Source organism: Neodiprion lecontei, chromosome 2 (assembly GCF_021901455.1).
Source record: "Neodiprion lecontei isolate iyNeoLeco1 chromosome 2, iyNeoLeco1.1, whole genome shotgun sequence".
Classification (NCBI taxonomy): Eukaryota; Metazoa; Arthropoda; class Insecta; order Hymenoptera; family Diprionidae; genus Neodiprion; species Neodiprion lecontei.
The window spans coordinates 7,597,670-7,617,623 of NC_060261.1; the positions used below are offsets into that span (position 1 = coordinate 7,597,670).

Consider the following 19,954-nt stretch of genomic DNA (forward strand, 5'->3'; position numbering starts at 1 on the left):
ATCGTTCGCCTTATTGCAGGTGATTACACTTTTGAACGAGCTATACACCTGCTGCGATTATATCATCTCGCATTACGACGTTTACAAGGTATGTTTTCCGCATACTCAAACGTACCATCATCACCATTATCATCATCATTATCACCGTCATCATCATCGTAATCATCATCATTGCAACACCGCCAGGTACAGACCAGGGTAAAACGACTTACTCAAAAACCGGCTCGCAGGTTGAGACCATAGGGGATGCTTACATGGTCGTTTCCGGACTGCCGATCAGAAACGGGGACAAACACGCCGGGGAAATAGCTTCCATGGCGCTCCACCTCCTACGACGTATCAGCAGGTTTGAGCTGCCCCACAAGCCCGGTGAAAGTCTCAAAATCCGTATAGGAATTCACTCAGGTAAGCGAGTCGGTGCCTTCTTGTATTTCTCGAAGCTTTCGATGCTAACCAGAGGAATTGTGGGAGAAAAATATGGTGAAGATTGTCCTCAAACATAACTTGGCCATTGATAATGACATCGTGTGGATAAAAGTAGTGAAACCTGACGTGCCTTTGGGTTAGTCAAACCACGAATCAAGGTTCCGACGTTCCACTACGATACGCATGCATCGTATTTTTCTCTCGGTGTACAATCTTGACCATCTTCCAATCGATCGATCTTCCTTCCAACCGTTCCAAATTCAGGTCACTGCGTGGCCGGTGTAGTCGGTCTAAAAATGCCGAGGTACTGTCTCTTCGGTGACACCGTGAACACCGCCTCAAGGATGGAATCCTCCGGATCACCGCTCAGGATTCACATGTCCGAGGACGCGTGGAAGTTACTGCAGAAACTGGGTGGTTATCAGGCCGAGGAACGAGGAATGGTAGAGATCAAGGTTGGTGCACTTACCAGGTCTATGCAAGCCGATCTAAACTGGGTGGCAGAGTGGTGAACGTAGTTTCGCGATTCACGGATCCTCGAACTTTTCCGAGGGTCTGTACGTCTGGACGACCTCGGAGTCTTATTTCCTCTTATTCTTCCTCCTCTTCTTGTTGCTCCCAACTTTTTGCATACGTGCAATTCTCGCCAGTTGGACAGCATCTTCGGCAGACGGTCAGTTGCGAACAGGTTCGCGGTAATAACCAATGCGGACGATGAAACTGGCGAGAGATTCGCGATGTGCAAGGACGATTCCGCATTTTCAACGGTACCGATCTCGGCACCGTGACTTTACTCGCGACGATGATGCAAGGCAATTGATACCTTGGATAGAACTAGCACAAGTCGGCTTTATTTCTCCCGTTGAATCCACGAAAGAAGACGGAAATTTTGATCCTTAGAATGTAGGTGCATCGTGGATGTGAAAACGGACTGATCTCTGCGAAGGAATAAATTCCTTTAGGTATAGTTCGTTCAACAAGATTGTTCTATAACGCGAACTGGTTATCTGCTCGCATTCAAATCGGACTGTGACGGCGATCCGACGATCTGATGTACTTGTTGTATTACGTTATCTTCGACGTGTATAAATATTTGCCGTGTTCCTTATTTCTTTCACTGAAAGATCAAGATAATTCGGCAGGTTAGCGTCCGTGACGTAGTGTAAGTAATTGTGTGAAATTTAATTTTGAGATGAATATTTGGAAATGAAAAAAAGTTGTTTCGAAAAAATGTCAAACATGTTTTCCCGAAGGTTCATTTCACGTTTTGTATAATTGATCGTGTCAGTTCTTGCCGATGGTCTGTATTAACCCTTTCGGTCACAGTGGGATGTTTAGTGTCCCACCTTCAAAATTTCCATGTCCCAGTCGTATTTACACAGTTTATTTACAACTTAAAATTACCTTTCTTACATCGTATAACTTCAGAATCCCCCGAGTAACAAGTTTCACCCAGAATCATTGAATTTTGATGCTTTTTTCAATTTTACATCCACCATATTGGATCCATCATCTTGAATTTACAAATTATCAAAGTCTGACATCAGATTCGTGATCAGCGAGGCCAAAATCCCCCGAGTAATGAAATTGAGGCCAAAATATTGAGTTGAACAATGTGTGACTGAGCGGCTTAAACGATAAATATTACGATTATAACACTAAACCAGCGTTTGTCAATTTTCTAAACAGTTTCGCTTGAAACGTGACGTAGAGTATTGAAAATACAAAAGCTACGAAAATATCGTCGAAAAAATATTGCCACTTTAAAACATGTTTAAAATTCGAATGAGAGAAGAAAATTAAATCTTTTCAGGGAAAAGGGGAAATGAAAACGTACTGGTTAGTGGGAGAGGACCCGCTGTGCAGACAGAATCGTATATTCGAATCGAATTCCCACTTTCATCACTCCCACTACGGATCACTGTGTTCATTATCGTCTGATAGGCTTACCGAAACGCCGGATCTTCTGCGAAGAACAATCGGCGCCGAATTCTTGGACGTCGACACGATTAATCTCGGGGGTTTCCGGTTCGCCAGGCGAGAGCTTCATTCACGCGCGCTCCGAGCCTGTTCGCATCAGAATAGTCAGGTAAAGATTTGAGTCCATCGTGAACTTCGTGCCTCGTTTACCGCTATGGTTTTTATTCAATCCATTTTCTTTCCGCGTGTTTTTTCACTTTCAGGAATTGATCTACCACGGAGCGGCCGGACGATCGCATAGATCAGCGCCTGCGATCACTCTGACGGACGTGATGACAAATTACTGACGCGCATGTCGCGGGATCCGAACAATTTTTTTTTCTCTCTCTCACTTTATTTCATAGATATTTTATACGATTGTTTTTAAATGTGTTACGTGTATACATATACACCTATATGTAACATGATACAAGTATACATGCATACTGAATGTCGATATTTCGTACCTGTTTAATATGTAAGTCACCAAAGTATATTGATTGATATATACATATACCTGTATACATATATTATTATATACAGATTAACGTTGATCGGTTGTAATTTAATAAAAGGTATTTTTTAAACCTGCCGTATATGCACTTGTGATCGTTAATCCTTTCCATTAAAAAAAAAAAAAAGAAGATATTGTTCCTTCGTTTAAAGAGTTTACAAATTCACCTGATCAAACCTAACCGCACTCACCTACAAGTTTCAGGAAAAGTATCGTTTCTCTACGGCAAGCAATATTTTCCTAGATCCTACAGGCGTTGCCTCTTCCTCGTGATTACTTTTACCATTTTCCACGGTCTCAAGCCTGCACTATAGCGAGAAGAGATCAAGCCGAATTCAACTTGATCCGGTAAATCCTAATGCCGATTAACAACCTACATCGAACAGCAGCCAGTCGTCTTTCAGTGCTCCGAGTTCGCAGCAAAAAACGACGAGCATGATTACCGATTACGTTCGCTTTTTATTAGGTATTTTACGATTGAATTAAAACGACGAAATGAAGTTTTCAACGTTTAGTTCTTGCGTTTATTTCTACTTGTATATAAGATTCGGTGGTAGAGAGAGAGAGAAAAAAAAAAGGAAAAGAAAAAGAAAAACTTTGCCGGTAAGGTAAAAATAAATAATGTAAAGCCAGAAAGGTGTATTATACCTATACGCGGGTATAACCGTAAGTTTCCATCGAGTCTTTGTATCACGCACGGATCGTTGTGTAACAATTTTTACCGTACATATCTACGTATAAGTATAATCGTCATAACCTTCATGTGCTATGTCGTGAATACAGTCGAGGCAAAGATTTAAATAAGGTACTCTACAGTTGTTGTTATAGCTACTAGTGCCGCTGCTGCTGCTCCTGTTGCTACGAGTAATGATCCAGATTAAGGAACCAGTAGGTGTGTGTATAATATCCTCATCAATCAATTGGCTACACTCTATAATCAGTTGCTGTAAATATCTGCCCAGGGTTACTGTACAAGTACAATTCATATCCCGATTTACAGCATTTTAAATTTTTACTGATCGCAAAGGACTTGATAATTCCAGCTAAATTCTAGTCCCACGATTAGATATGTACCAATATCGCAGGTGTACTCAGGGTGGCCACAAATTTTTTTCCACATGTGGCCAACCTGTGTACATGTGGTCCAATTGTATTTAGTATCTTCACTTGAAACCAGTAATAAAATTTGTAAGTACCAACGGTGAGAACGAGAGATATAAGGACGACCAAACCAATGCCGAGGCAAGGAAAATGGGCTTCATTAACAAACTAACGTATCGAATGTAATTGAATTTCACGAGCCGTTACAGCTTTCGTAACTTCATACCAGTTTTGTTTCGTTCAACATTTCCTCGGTGGATTGAACGAGTTTCGCGAGATGAGGGGGCGAGACGTCGTTGAACCACGTGTGGCGGCGACGCAATGAAGCACAGCATCCGGCTGTCAAGGAGCGACGGAGAGAAGAAGGATGCTACAGCAGCATCATGATCGCGTATGAAAAGATCAATTTGCCTTAGCAATTGCAGAGAATGGTAGAGTTCGGCTTGACAGGGATACACGTAGGTGTGCACACACACACGCAAGATGCGAAGACTCCCTTTGCGCATGCGCTCCATTTGCCGCACAAAGATTCAAGAAACGGTTCCGCAACTTTGCCGGCTACGCTATGCAGGTGAGTCCGTTCGGGAATGAACAAGTGGTTGGGTTTCATGTCGCAAAGTCGTCGTCCTTTACCACCTTGCGATAAGTTTTTGGTCAGCAGTGTTTTCCTTCACTTCTTTTACCCGAGTGAGCCCGAATACGTTGTACAAATTTTGTTATACTCTTACAATCAAGCATACTCGCCATTTTTTATAGTGCCAATTATATCAAGCCTGGTAATTACAGTACAGTATCTGGAGTACTGATTAGCACGGTACAACGAGTATTTTCTAATCATCAAATACCGACTGTTCGTTCGTTGAGTGTAATAGAACCGAGGAAGTAAATCTGTGTACTAGTAAAGTTTTCTGTGGGTTTATGTGTGTCGGTTTTTGTCTTTATTCTAATACGCGCGTCGCGTTGAAGTGATTTTCATATTCAAATGGTGAGTAATACTTGTTTTAACACACAGGGTTCGTGTCACGTGTAACGTGTAACGAATAACTGATGCAAATTCTATTATCGAGGGGTACAATTATTTCTCCGCGGACGTTGCACTTTTATGACAGTGTGAAACTCTACGCGTAGAGTCAAGTGTCTGATTTGAAAACGCAATTGCACATGACGGTATTCGGTATAACGATTTTAAGCCGGAAAAACAGGCTGTGAATACGTAAGTTGATATTTTTACCGAAACCAATTAAATCAAGTTGGTTATAAATATTTTTGTCAGGATAAATTTGTTTTGTACTATTTTTCACGGACGTTGAGTTGATCGATAAATTTATTACCACCAGCTACTGCGTTTTCGAAATGTATAGAGAAAATATTATACAGTGCAGTGAATGACGGTATTGAAATTGCATGGCTTGTAGCAATGAGAATGAAGAATCAGTGCCAATTCACACGAAAATTGCATCCGTTTTCAAATCCATTCAATGGTTCATTTCGAACGGCCAAACGGCTACAATTGGCAAAAGAGCCTACAGCGAAGTAATTATCAATCATGATATACTTTCACGCAATCATTTTTCACTACACGCGAATTGACCAATAGTTTCAAACATATCATCTCACGATATACTATGAAATCGTACGTACCGTTTTACTTCTACCATAACTTGATTCTCTGTGAGAAATCGATTGCAATGTCGATTTTCGTCTGTTTTATTACTCGAATACAAATCAAAAGTCACTATTAGACCATCATTCGTCATCACAAGTCAGAAATCCACGAAATGTGGTATCTCTCTTCACTTTATCCTGTACATAAGTGAAAGGCAGTCCATAAAGAAATATGTAATGTAAATTAGCGAGTGATCATCTGTATGTACTGCAGAGACATGCGGCCGCAGTTTTTTTTTTTTTGAACCTCCCAAATACGTTGAATTCTCACGTCCTTATTATCGCTTACTTGCACATTGAACACGAGTGACGTAAAATTTAATGAGGTTATTTTTCTAATCGAAGAGACTATAATTGTGGTTTATTTTTAGCGTTCAAGTCTCTGACGGTTTTACGAAATAAAGACACAGAAACAAAACTTTGGACAAAGAGCAAACTACGTAGGTATAGACCAATCAATATAGAAAATAATAGACACTTTCGTGGCTCAAAATCCCATCTGAAAACTAAGTGTGCAACAATATGAAGTACGGCTTATAGATTAAAACGTACGTGTTAGTAATTCTGAGTTGAGAGAAGGATTTTAATTTTTTTTTCTTATTGATCTTTAAAAGCGAAAAATCCGTTTTATTCGCAGTTTTTCCGCTTCTACGATGAAAACTAATAAAGAAATCCTTTTACTCTAATCAGAAAAGTTGCAGAGAATTGTAATACCTTCCTCGTTTTAAAGTGTACGGATGACCGAATGCATCAATGTATGCGTTTTTCTTTTTTGTTCAACGTTTCCGCTTGCTAGCTCATCTTGCTTTGGACTATTAAATGATAACTGTGTCTCAATTTCTTGCATTATTCCATTCCTAATTAAGATCTTTGAATATCATCTCGTCCCCAGTCAATTGGCACAGCCATTCCCTTCCATAAGATAAACGTTACAGTATTGTTTCAGAGTTGGGACAATGGCATAAAATTTTTTAGACAAAATCAAATATAGTGAGAGTCAGACGTTGGTTGGCTTCGCATGGAATTCCCCACGTGTAGTATAAGTGATAAAAAAAAAGAATGTATCAGAAAACCGCGAGCACACATCTACTTCTCATTTTTGAATAAGAGAACTTGTAAAGTTCAAGGCTTCGTACACACAGTATATATACATTTATTGCTCTATGAATCGTTACGCGTACCAATTGCGGCACTCTGTACGTGTGGAAGCTGACAGCCTAGAGTAAAATCGAGGAAAGTAATACGATGGAGTTGTAGAATGTGCAGAAACAGAGAGGAAGATCGAGATAAAGAGAGAAAGTGGAGAAGAAAGCTGATAAAGCAGCTCTTTCGATTTCGGATAAAAAGAGTAATGGAAAAATGAACCGACAACGCGACGAACGCGAAATAATTACGGGCGAGACTTGCGCTGGTACGTTATATTGTTTTTTTTTTTTTATTAATTTTCTCGGAAGACGGTAATGCTTGTACATACAATCAGGGTGTTGGACATAGATCGAGTTAAGAAAGTCCTCTCTCTGTCTCTCTCTCTGTCTGTTGCGTAGAGAAAGAAATACGACGTCACTCCTTTATCGAACGAAAATAACGAAGCTTGAGAAAAGCTTTGAATGATTATAAGTTGTTTTCGAAGAAATTGTTTGCGACGCGAGGTGTGAGGCGTGCCATAGCGATACCATGCACGCGTAGTTGGAATGTAAATGTTATAACGCGCAACGTGTATGGCTCATCGCACGCTCATTGCCAATCGCGATGGTCGAGGTAGTACATGGGCTTTACCTCTTGTTAAAAAACGTTCGACAGAATTATTACGACGAGATCAGCATATTACACGCACCGAACTGTGTGTTGTCTCGCTTGGTACTCAATCATTAAAGCAATGATGAAAATCGCATCAGCTTTACAAAAATAGTCAGTGAAATGAAATAGTGCGGTGTTCTCACTCGAAAGGGCAAAAATTGTAAGATCTGGGTATGTGGAACTAGCTGACAAACCAAATTTTCAATTAAAAGGAAAATGACTACGTGACTTGCTATTTTGGTGTGTTAAACTATCCACCTGATTGAGAAAAACATTCTGCTTCGTAATCACCGGACAGTGTTTTTTAAATATCTTTTTTATTGTGCAATTCACGTAGCGAATCTATCCGCGGCACAGATCTTTGATCTCCGATTAATCACCATGTTATTACGTACCGTAATACAATGGGCCTTGAAGCACTTTTTTAGCCTACAATACTAATGGCCTGGAGTCAGTGCTCCTCTCATTGGTATTTCTGCAGCATTTTAGATTAGAAAGAATTTACTATTTTACGAGTGATAATTATTGGAGTCGAGTCTCATTCTCAGGGGGAACAAGTTTAGTCGGTATGGATGTAAAACACATCGAACAATATTAGATGCAACGGTGAATTAGGACAGATAATACAGTCGTCGGATTAAGGATGAAAAAATTGAGTGATTAATAATAACGTCCTGACTACAATCGTGGATTGATTGCGAGTTAGCCGGAGTAAATAATGCTTCGTATGTAACGAATCTTAATGAACCTTTGAATATCGGTCAAACTTATCTGACACATGTAAAATTTAATGCAAAGTCACGGAATCACGTAATTAGTATGAAAAAAAAAGAAAAAAAAACAAGACATACAAAAACTTCGTTACACTTTTCCTGGGTGCGATTCTATAATCAGGTTGCTTCGAGCGTGAAACGCGACTAGGAACTGGGTCTTTTGTACCCATTGATATGTCAAAAATAAAAAAAATAAAAAAAAAAATCAAGACACGCCAAGGTTGAAAGACTATAGAGTATGTATGTACTTACAAAATGAACTAATGATTATGAATTTTTTTTCTTTTTCTCCCCGTAACAGAAAATGGTAAAGATAAACTTTTTGGAGTTGGCAAAGCGAAGATTGCCGATAACGGTGTGGCTCCCGGTTTACACATCCGGTGATGCCCTCAGTGACCTTGTGGCCGGCATCACAGTCGGTCTCACTCTGATTCCTCAGGTGAGAAAAACCAGCGTAATTTATTGAATGAGTTGCAATAATCCTCAATTGCCGTTAAGTCAATATCGTCGGAACGTCGCGTTACGTGAAACATGATCAACCATTCAAGTCACGTCTTTTCTCTTTCTTTTATACCCGTCAAGTTATCAAGTTGCGCTTTTTGACACCAAGACTAACTTAATCTACTCCTAATCTACACTAATTTTTAAGTTTATCTAATTTATTCTATAGTCTTCTTTCTACGCACTCTTTACATTGCTGCCATGGCTACTACCTATCCTACTCATGTATTGTATACTCCTCCTGCAATTCTTATGGGGTCTTCATCCCAGAGCCTAACAAACACTATCTATCTATTACACACATGCTCTGGATAAGAAAATATTTGTTGTCTGAAACAGGCAATCGCCTACGCGGCTCTGGCAGGTCTAGGACCGCAGTTTGGACTGTACAGCGCGTTCGCCGGAAGCTTGGTTTACATCGTTCTTGGTACGTGTAAAGAAGTAAACATCGGACCAACAGCTCTGATATCCTTGCTCACCTTCACATACGCAAAGTAAGCGATAAGCAAATTGATAATTTATACGTTTACCCTTCGATCCGTGCTCGCGTGACAGTAATGCCTCAGTTTCATATGTTTGTATACAAAGTTATGTGTTGAACATTGACGCATGTAAACCGACTGCTGATTACGAGCTCGTCATAACACCTACATAATATTATAAGATGAACATGACTAAACGATAAATAATTCATTCCTGGTATTCGAGTGTAAACGAGTTTCTTCTTCATAATCATACTTTGCGGCAAAACATTTTTCGGAACGATTTCCAAAAGAAATAAACCAGGCTACGGTCTACCAATCGGTGAAACAATCATCATACTTACAGAATCAATTCGTGTTTTGCTAGTTACTTCTTTCGATTTACAGAGGATACCCTGAACTCGCCGTACTCCTCTGCTTTCTCTCGGGATGCGTGACCTTGCTTCTCGGCATTCTGCGGCTCGGCTTCCTGGTGGAGCTTGTCTCGGCGCCGGTAGTATCCGGTTTCACGTCGGCGGCCAGTCTGATAATCGCCTGCAGCCAGATCAAGGGTCTCCTGGGGGTGTCTGCCCACGGAGAGGGTTTTGTAGAGATTTGGAAGGGACTCTACGAGTCGATTCACACGGTGCGAATCCCCGATCTGATCCTTTCCTGCTGCTGCATCACCGTGCTGCTGGTACTCAAGGTGAGCACGCCTTGAAGTCAGTCGAACCCGAGACGCAAGAATCTGCGAACATACCTTTCAAACTTTTGTCCTGGTGAATCTATTCCAGCGAATCAAAGAATGCAAGTGTACCAATCAACACGTTACCAAGTGCCTTTGGTTCATTGGAACGGCGAGGAACGCTTTGGTTGTAGTTTCATGCGCTGTGGCTGGATACCTGTTCGAGATATACTCGGTTGTACCCTTCAAATTGACGGGCCACATACGGGCTGGTCTGCCCGCGGTTGGTCCACCACAGTTTTCCATGGTTTCCGGAAATCACACGGTCAGCTTCCTCGAGATGTGCCAAACCCTGAGGACCGGGATCATCGTAGTCCCGCTGGTGTCGGTGATCGGAAACGTGGCCATCGCTAAAGCCTTCTGTACGTTAGGTGTATTTGTGACATTACAGTGGCAAAAAATAAACCTCACTATTTTCACGGCTGATTGTAGTATCTTGATACCTCTGATCAACAGCTCATGGCAAGGTCTTGGATGCGACGCAAGAACTGTTTACTTTGGGGGTTTGCAACGTCGTCGGTTCTTTCTTCAGCTCGATACCGGTCACTGGATCCTTTTCACGAAGTGCTGTGAACAACGCTTCAGGCGTCAGAAGTCCGTTGGGTGGATTGTACTCAGGTGAGTCATGACTTCGCATTATCTTGCATCAACTTACGAACCTTATTAAAAACATTCTATATGGACCAGCTACGGCGCAACATATATTTTTAGGTACGACTTTTCGTAAATGAAATATGTTATCCCTTTTCCTTTGCAAGAACATCGGATCGAGATGAAAATTCTAAAAACGTGCATTGACAACATGTTTTGTGATTTAAAACATCGATTTCAAGTTAAATTTGGACAGAACAAATGGTCACGTCATTTAGACGATGATAACTTTGTCAGACCCTTTTCACATCTGTTTACAAAAAAGCGTTGCTTTTTGGTCAAATCGTTTGTTACGTAAGAGAAGGACACTTCTAAAATTCGGTAAATAATTATCCGATCACGATTGTATCGAATTTTCAAGGGTACTCGACTCCAATGTAATGTCGTAATCAGCATCAAGGGTCACCGGTATACCGATAGCTGATTTAATTGCTTAACATCAGAGTGGTAATTAGATTATGAGGAAGTGTATATACTATACTTTCAGTCTCTGGATTCATCTCGCGTTGGTCATAATTGTTAATTGTGATTCAAAGTCGTCATTACGTTGCACGGTTACTTGAGTGTGAATTATTTCTTTGAAAAGTCACGCAAACCAAGGATGACATTCAATGACATACAACATAATAATTCCGTGTGATTTCGTACTTTCTGCTATCATATTTTTCAGGTGTTTTGGTTATTCTGGCGTTAAGTCTGCTGACACCGTACTTCTATTACATTCCGAAAGCGACGTTGAGTTCGGTGGTGATTTGCGCGGTGATATTCATGGTCGACATTAGTATAATACAACCGATCTGGAAATGCAGCAGTGAGTATACCTACCCTCGAAAACTTTTATTTTCACAACAAACCCCGTTCTTGACGATTCTCTTTCGCCTACAACATATTAAATTAGACGTTTCGTTAATCCTATCACAGGAAAGGACTTGATCCCGGCACTGGGCACGTTTCTCGCATGCTTATTCGTTGGTGTCGAGTTAGGAATTCTCATCGGAGTTGCGATCGATGTCGTTATTCTAATTTACTTCAACGCCAGACCGCACATCACTGTGGAGCAGAAAAATGTGAGTGAACGATAAACGTAGCGATCAAGAGTCCTGATAATCAAAAATTAATAAAAATTTGACGCGTGCTTAATTGTGATCTAGCAGTCTGAGCCGGCTTATGTTACCATACAACCTAGTGGAGCTCTTTTCTTTCCGGCCATCGACCACTTGAGAGAAAAATTAACGAAGAACTTATCTCAGGATGACAATGGCATGAAACCCTCAAAACAACTTACTAACATTGTCCTAGACTGCAAACACGTAGACAGGATAGACTTCACGGCGGTTCAGGTATTCAATGATTTGTACTTCGAGAAAAATTGATCTACACTTCGGTGTAATGAGTATATGTATAATGGATGACGGATAGGCAAATATAAATTAACTTTTTTTTTTTTTATAGGGATTAAATTCGGTCCTGTCAGACCTATCGAAACAGGGTTGTCACTTGATAATGCTGAATCCAAAACCGGAAGTTTTGGCCAGTATACAATCGATTTCAAAGAATCCGATTTTATGGGCAAATTCGGAAAGTGAGTTAATTTCGATCCTCAGGCAAGTCGAAAGCACAAATTCGCTTGGAAGTGAAACGAGATTGGAAATGAATCACATGACAAATTCAACGACAAAAGCGAGATCAACAGATATCGACACAGCTAGCACGAATTTGTGATAAGACTAGACACGAAATTTTACGAATGAGAGAATTGCAATTCAGTTTTATGAAATACAAAAAAAGAAATAACAATTTCCCCTGTGAATATGTGTACAGTAGACAGCTTACGTTCGAGTAACTGTATAATGTGATTATCAATATTTGTTTACGTGCCGTTCAAATCTTCCAAAGCAAGCATTTGTGTGAAAAATGTTTATATACTATACTTAAGAAAAAAATAAAACCCAGTGTGCTGAGTACAGAGAGTAATATTTGAACACTAATTATAAGACGCGATTTGCCAAGTTCCTGATACGTGTGAAATACGTAAATAATTTTTGTTTGTGTAAAGTTCTGCAAGCGTACTAAATGGTATACATATATCAGTAGACGTTTTATTACAAAAAATGAACTTATATAATGGTTGTTTTAATCACTAGTGTTTTTTTTCATACAACGTAATACTAATTTATAAACGATAAGAATATTGGTGATAAATGTAAATAATGCAATAACAGGTGGTTAAATAAAATAAAAATAAGAGAGAAAAACAAAACATTATATTACCTGAGGTCTTTTTTTGTGAGGTACTTGCACTAACAACAAGATCAGTCAATATTTTGTCGGAAAAGGCTTGTTTCGTTAGAAATCAACGCAATACTTTTGTGTGATACTATAAAATAGTAAATGTATAAGACATGTTTCACAAAAACGGTCAAATAAGTATTAGGAACGATATCACTAGGTGGTTGAAAATCGGATTAGATTATTAATGTCTTGATAAAATGTTTAGAAACTACTATGAGAAAGAATTGAAATTTAGAAAGAATAGTGTGAATAGATCAATCTAACTCTAAGAATGTAATGCTATGTTGTTGCAAGAAAAAAAAAAAACAATTAACTGGATTTACTTTACGATTAATATAAATATATATTTTCGATATATTTTTATCACGACTTAGTCAAATACTGAACAATTATAACTTTGGCGGTAGAATCATTGGGTAGGTAACAAGAATAAACAATTAAAAACGAATGATAAAAATATTAAACAAAAACTTTATAGTCAGCAGTCGCTTGACCTAGACAATATTTTAAGGAAGCAAAAAACAATGGCAACATTGGTGTAAAACTACATTGAATAGAAATAGCTATAGGAACTTGAAAATTGACAGTTTTGGACAGATTAGAATATCTTTTTTCGTTCATGTCAGGGCTTTTTTTTTCTCAAATAAATGCAATTTTGCGAACGTAACGTGGGAGCAGCAAAAAAAAAAAAAAATTTGTTTCTCCTCTTAAAAAGAACGTCTCTGCTTACGCTATTTCAAGTCCACTGTGACTCTCTCTTTGGGAATCTGCCACGACCCCTGCCTATGGCGTGCACACAATGATTTGACAATGGTCTCTGAATTTCTTGCGAGTCTTGACATTGCATCATTTCAACAGTACGATAAGCATTAGTTGGTGACGCGACATTGCTTTGCTGCAAGTTTTGTATGTTATGACATGTATTGGCGTTCATATTAGGCGGCACCATGGAAGTCAAAGGTGTTGTGTTACCCGAGTTTATCATGTTAGATTGAAACTGAGGAAAATCAACGTCAGAAGAACCAGGACTTACATCTTGCATTATCTGGACACTTGGGTCCAAATTTACTGGCAGGTGGTTAGGGTTCGTCATGTTAACCTTGTGGTGCCGGTTGATAACATTGTTGAAACCCGGAAGGTGGTATGATTCTGATATTGGGCTTTGTTCATCTTGGACACGATAATTATTTTTATAAATGGATGGAATCATACTTTCGATCAGATTTTGTATGCTTATCGATTCATCAGTCCAGCGTGATTCTGAATTTCCATTGAGTTTTAATCTTTCAAGTTCAATGTCAACGTCAATTATCTTACCCTGCGGTTCTTGACGGTGCAAAGATGCTCCTAAAATTGGATGAGGTATTGGTAGGCTTGTTGGGCGCTTTGCTGCTCCTTGATTTTGAAATCTGGTCGGCAATTTATGAGTTTGTTGCTTTGCACAGGGGCTAAAACTATGCGCTCGTGTATCATAATAATCAGGATTGTTTTGAGTATAATGACTCGGCAGATTTTCTGCACAATAATTTTCATTACGTGGTCTAATAGATTTTGGTTTTTGAACCTCTTCTCTATTATTTTCGCTCATATTTACTGCCAATGAGTTTATAATCAATTGATTGTTTTCATCATCATTTTTTCTGATAGCTCTATGCTTCGCAAAGCCTGGTGGAAGTTTGTCATTTTTAATCCAACGATGTGTACTTTTTTCAGATCGAATTTTTTCTTGGTAGATTTGTGGGTCAAAAGGCGGTAATATTTTGTTATTCATGAACAGTGACTCATTGTCAATAGGCGTACTTGAAAACACATTTTTGTCATCTTGCACGTAATCGAATGGACCATAGGGAGAGTTTATCATGGGGCAAACATTTTGGTAAGGTAAATATTGCGTACCACTTGGATTCACTGAATGAGCACAATCTCCTTGCTGGCATTGCATTTCCTTTTCCACATTTGGATGATCAGGTAAAGGGTAAGCGTTGTAATTCGTTAATTGATGTATAAGACCATTCTCATGAAGTGCAAACTGATTATACAGAGCTAACAAATCCTGGTTTTGCGTATCGTCGAAATTTATGTTCAGAGCGAGCGAGTTTTGACGGTCAAAATTACTTTCCATACCTGTCATGCATCGTGGGTGTGAATTTTGAGAAGGCACCGGACTCGGTGATTTTTGATTTTCAATGACAAAAACTGAATCTGTGTATTGCAAATTTGTTGCAGGAATATTTGCCATGCAAGGATTTTCCCTCATCATAACCCATACCCCGTAATTAGCTTCGGAATCAAATTTATTCCCTTGAAGTGTTGACTCAGTCACATTGTCAGCTGAATAACAAATTTTGGACTCTAACTTCTGATCTTCACGTTCTTCTTGCAGATTTTGCATGTAGGTTGACTTTTTCCTTGGAACGTTTGATTCGGTTCCATTTTCCGACACTTCAGAAACACTTGTCTGAGTACTCGATGATGTGAATTGAACTCGGTGAATATTTTCCGGCTCTGTGCTTTTCGATACTTTATTTATAGCGTTAAAATTTCTGTCACAAATTTTGTCAGTACCATTTACCTCTTTTAAGGCGTATATTTTACTTTCCGTTCTCTTGGACGTTTCTGCCCCTGACTTTGGAGGGGCTGAACAGTTGTTAATGGATTCCGTGGAACTACCAATAGCACACGAACTTTGATCCGAGAGTCGGTCTGCTGATGAATTATTGCTAGATGACTCTAGGATCGAATGATTCGATTCTTCAACAATGCTAGACTTTGTATCTTTCACGAATAATGGTTTTTTAAGTGTTTGGTCAGATGTTCCTACACTTCTCACATCAATGATACTTCCTTTACCAGATTTGGATTTTCCAACGTTGTCAGTTTGCATAACTTTTGCTGATGACGTATTATTCGGTACTGAATCTCGAGACCTTACGTTTCCCACACCTAGGCTACATGTATTTTGTATATACTGTTGTTCCTTCATTCTAGCACCTTTTCCCATAAAAAGTCGACGCTCAGAATACCTGTCAAGTCTTCCATATTTATCAATATTTGGTGGTTCACTGTCATTCATACGAAAAGTTGCGACCGATTTTTTTGGATGGTATTCAGATCTTTCACAGTCTTCGCCTGAATCGCTTGAGGCAATTTTTACATCAATCGATTCATTGAATGCAACTACTCTTGGAGATCGAATTTCTTTAATCTCCTCGTTGGGCATACTGCTTCTTTTTTTGAAACAGAAGTCCAAATTCTCTGATCTGTTGGTGCAACTGTTTACTTTGCAATTTCGCAGTATACCGGACTTTCGACAAGTATTGTTGTTCTTATTTTTGTTATTATCATTAAAACTTTTTCTTCGACACGATATGTTATTTATTGCCTTCTCAGTCGGGGATGGCATATTTCTTTGCACGTTGTCCCTACATTTAAGAAGAAAAAATACCTGTGTACTTAATTCATTGCCTCAGATATAAATATTGATTAGCTCTTTTATAAAACATGAGATAACATAATTGCTATTGTCAATTAATTTTTTTTTTTTGATAACTGAACTAAAATACATTGTTCATACCAAATAGTAACACATTTTACTAATTCAATTGTCTTTAATCTTACCAGCCGGCATCGTCGTCGTCATGGTCTCCGTAAAGAGCGTCCCATCGATTTTCTTTTTTCGGTGACAATCTTTTAAATTGCTCTAATTGCGCAGTAGCGATACTTTCGGCCAGAGCTTGGCTCAGCATTTCTTCTTCTGTCAATGTGTCAATCCTCACAGAATGAACGTTTGCAAATAACTTGTTGGCAACATTAGTGTCTGATGACCAAACACTTTTGTCAACAAACACATCAGCAGCAGAGTTTGAAGGTATTTTTATAATCTCTGTTCGTTTCTTTTCGAGAAAATTTTGCTGAAGCTTTGATCCCTCCATCGATTGTTCTGTCTCCTCTTTCCTTTTCCTTTTTTTTTTTTCTTTTCGCGTCCCGCAAAAATAATCCTCATCTGTTTTTTTGAGAGATATTACCCTCTGGTCGTTAGCTAATTTCCGCGTATTCCTGTATGCATCACAATACTCGCAATGTAGTTAGACGAAAAATGTGAAGCTCGGATAATTATTGCATTAGAAAGTATAGTTAGTCAACATTTAAAAACACCGTTCAACGAACAGTTTTAATATCAAACTTCACTTAGATCATGATTGTGGTAATCAGATTTTAGTTTTCTACACCCTAATACTATCATCCATTTGCATATTTCGCTTTTTAAGATCAGTTTGAATTTTTGAAGCATTTATATTCGACATTTCTATATGACGGAATTTTCATTATTTTTAATTACGAATTTTCTATTAAATAGTTTATACTAATAGTCATAAAAAAAAAGAAATTTCGAGGTCAAGTTTAATTACTTTAAAATTGAGATTGAGATTCAGAAAGAGCAACTGAATTTATTTGAGTTTAATTTTATTACACTATTATCCCTTCAACAGTCAACATTTTTCAACCTACAAATTGAAAGAAAAGTCTTCCTATCAACAATGTTGGAGAGATCTCTTAGTGTCGGGAGTTTATTTTTTTTACTACAAGCATATCCTCAACCCTGTTAAAATACATTGGAGCATTTTGTTCATAAATTGATTCTTTCTGGATCCTCTTGTATAAATTTTTTACAATTATCAATTCTGATTTGATTTACTGATGAACGGAATGACGTATGTATGTATATTTATGAAAGAAAATTTGTAAAGAATTCAGTTATAAATAATAAGGTATGATTTGACAGAATTGTACACATGAGGGATTTGGGGTGGTAAAAAATAGCACAAAATTATGACCCTTGTGATTTGCGTTTTGTAGTTAAAATTTGTGATATTGATGCTAGTAAAGTTCATGTAAAAAATATATGCGTAAACAATGTAGTCACTGTAGCTAAATTATGTTCAAGTAGTAATTTACTCATTTCAGAAACCATACGTAAGCCTTCAATAGTTGAAAAGAAAACTGCATCTCATGTTTATATTTACTTGTGTTAAGGACACAAAATTCAAGCTCACTAAAATTGTAGCAGTTTGATTTTTTAACCCATATTTTAAGCAAACTCAAAATAATTAATTTCAACTGCACCTTCTGAAATGTCATTTCGTAAAAATTTTTAGTTAGATATGTAACATGATCAGACTGCATGATTTATAAATTCTCAAATTCTGCAAACCAAGCTATAAACTCACGAGACATATTTCGTAGAGATCGGATGGATATAATAGAAACGTTCACTCAAATATCATATCATCGATTATAAAAAATTGTACCGGGTGATACGAACAAAAAAATATATGTATAAAAATAGAGCATACTGTTTCTGCATTGAAGAAGTTTGCTTTAGCCAAGTCATTTTGTGGATTCTATTGACAATATTTGCTCTCACTGCTCTTTCCCAGGATGCATCAAGATTTACTGATGACTTACCTACAAGGATAAAAAGAAAAAAAAACACATTGTCAGGAATAAAATCAAAGACTAGAAGCCCTGCAGTCGAGCTACAAGTCACAAAAATAACCAAAAATTCTATTAACGATCTGCGAAGTAGAATCCATAAAACGTAAAAATTGTCAATTACTGAATGTAGATGAACACTGAATGCCGATTGATTACTTTTGTGATTACAGCCGGTAAATGACCTCTCACTGTTTGCTATACTTATCGTATTAAGATATAAATTACAGTCCGTATAGGTTTTGCGTCGTAAGTAATCACTTTTTTTTGCACGAATAATAAAGACTGTAAATAGACGGAGATTCAGATACCCTGTGAGGTAAACTGTCACGAGCGACGCGAAGCGTGTCTTTGTTTACTACGTAACTATGTTGCAATTCGCAATGGCACGGTTAGTTCGGTTAATTGCTTTGAAATTGTGATGACGCGTAAACAATCTGACGAATACATACCTCTTTGCATGGTAACTAAGAGTTCAATGATAAAACTTGGTGACATAAACTGCCGAATGACTTCAGCGTGGAGAAACGTCGATTAAATGTGCAGCGGGGAGAAGCGACAAGAAATTACAGAATAAAGTAACCAAACACTCAACCTCGCTTCTTCAGCGTTTATGGCTTTGCACTAGAGAACGGTACATGCGACCCGGCGAATAATTCAAGGCACACAAATCTGAGCTTCGACGAATCACAATGGCGGGTACAATTAAACATCCAATCCGCTGAACGGGATTTGAATTGTACAGTTTGATTAGTAAGTTACAAAAGTCAATTGAAACCACGCTCCATTGGTAAAAACGTACTCCTAAGACACCGGAGCACGGACTCGTGCTCTACTAGTCATTTGAGCGTGCGTCAGATGGCGTAACAAGAAAAAGCGAACGTCGATCACAGATTATATTGCTGTAAGAAGCACAAAATCTAGTTTGAAACGCGACTAGAATATTGTTTTACGACGCTAGGGAAACTACGGATAGCATTTTTTAACCACTGTGAAACGTGTTGACGGTACTTAGGTGATATTCGAAGATCCAAGGCGATTCACTATGTATTATCAAACGTTCATTTAAACGTAAATTTGAGCCGTCAACCCTATCCCATCGTTGAGAAACATCTTAAACTATTGCAAAATCGTTTGAAGTAAATAATATTGTGGTCTCTCGAATCCTACTTCAAGTTCCAAGAAGTAGGGAATTTGTTATATAAAAACGTGACTGATACCAACAACGAAATGGATTCTGCGACAGCTAATTTTCCTCCCTAGTCCGCTACGTTGGCAATAAATTACATTTGGATAATTTCAAAACTTCAAAACTTAGCTGTCGTAAAATCAATTTCTATATATGTATGTATTTATGTACGTACATGCATAACCTGTACCGCCGCAAGTGTAAATAGAAGACAGGCCAGTGTAACTAGAATGACCGCAGTGAAAAAGCCAATTAAGTCAACTTTCAATTTAATATTTTATCATACCAAATCGAATCAATTTACTGAAACTTGGAGTGACACGCTTCCAGAATTTTATTATTAATCGCATACGACTTACTCATCATCGTTACGTCGCACTCGTAGCC

General features: G+C 38.4%; 3 protein-coding genes and 1 long non-coding RNA gene across 9 annotated transcripts in view; 2 read left to right on the top strand and 2 right to left on the bottom strand.

The window, feature by feature from the left end:
• LOC107217808 (guanylate cyclase 32E) overlaps positions 1 to 2,959 on the top strand; it is a 26,000-nt gene extending 23,041 nt beyond the window's left edge. Inside the window, exons 18-22 of the mRNA XM_046730425.1 lie at positions 20 to 88; positions 231 to 405; positions 691 to 881; positions 2,240 to 2,515; positions 2,610 to 2,959. Of these exons, the coding sequence (XP_046586381.1) occupies positions 20 to 88; positions 231 to 405; positions 691 to 881; positions 2,240 to 2,515; positions 2,610 to 2,693 (795 nt within the window). The 3' untranslated portion in view covers positions 2,694 to 2,959. The remainder of the gene's footprint in view (positions 1 to 19; positions 89 to 230; positions 406 to 690; positions 882 to 2,239; positions 2,516 to 2,609) is intronic.
• LOC124292732 lies at positions 593 to 9,659 on the bottom strand. Its single transcript, XR_006902640.1, has 4 exons — positions 9,563 to 9,659; positions 2,377 to 2,493; positions 896 to 1,543; positions 593 to 827 (listed from the first exon to the last, which is right to left on the bottom strand). It is a non-coding gene; the product is annotated as an uncharacterized LOC124292732 (long non-coding RNA).
• LOC107217840 (sodium-independent sulfate anion transporter) lies at positions 4,551 to 12,384 on the top strand. 4 transcript variants are annotated; one of them, XM_015655521.2, is made up of 10 exons: positions 4,551 to 4,571; positions 8,537 to 8,674; positions 9,076 to 9,230; positions 9,606 to 9,903; positions 9,992 to 10,304; positions 10,399 to 10,560; positions 11,264 to 11,404; positions 11,515 to 11,660; positions 11,745 to 11,933; positions 12,046 to 12,384. In XM_015655521.2, exons 1-10 carry the CDS (start codon positions 4,566 to 4,568, stop codon positions 12,313 to 12,315), a joined length of 1,818 nt encoding a protein of 605 aa, XP_015511007.2. In that variant the 5' UTR covers positions 4,551 to 4,565; the 3' UTR covers positions 12,316 to 12,384. The 4 variants fall into 4 exon arrangements, with proteins under 4 accessions (XP_015511007.2, XP_015511023.2, XP_015511016.2 ...); XM_015655537.2 differs by having other exon boundaries at positions 11,748 to 11,933; XM_015655530.2 differs by lacking the exon at positions 4,551 to 4,571 and adding an exon at positions 4,585 to 4,985.
• A 743-nt stretch (positions 12,385 to 13,127) lies between these two features.
• LOC107217866 lies at positions 13,128 to 19,038 on the bottom strand. Of its 3 annotated transcripts, XM_015655555.2 has the most exons (5): positions 18,831 to 19,038; positions 18,240 to 18,351; positions 16,504 to 16,941; positions 14,203 to 16,307; positions 13,128 to 14,055 (listed from the first exon to the last, which is right to left on the bottom strand). In XM_015655555.2, exons 1-5 carry the CDS (start codon positions 18,874 to 18,876, stop codon positions 13,622 to 13,624), a joined length of 3,135 nt encoding a protein of 1,044 aa, XP_015511041.2. In that variant the 5' UTR covers positions 18,877 to 19,038; the 3' UTR covers positions 13,128 to 13,621. The 3 variants fall into 3 exon arrangements, with proteins under 3 accessions (XP_015511041.2, XP_046586382.1, XP_046586383.1); XM_046730426.1 differs by having other exon boundaries at positions 13,128 to 16,307; XM_046730427.1 differs by lacking the exon at positions 18,831 to 19,038 and adding an exon at positions 18,503 to 18,623 and having other exon boundaries at positions 13,128 to 16,307.
• Between the last annotated feature and the right edge of the window lie 916 nt (positions 19,039 to 19,954).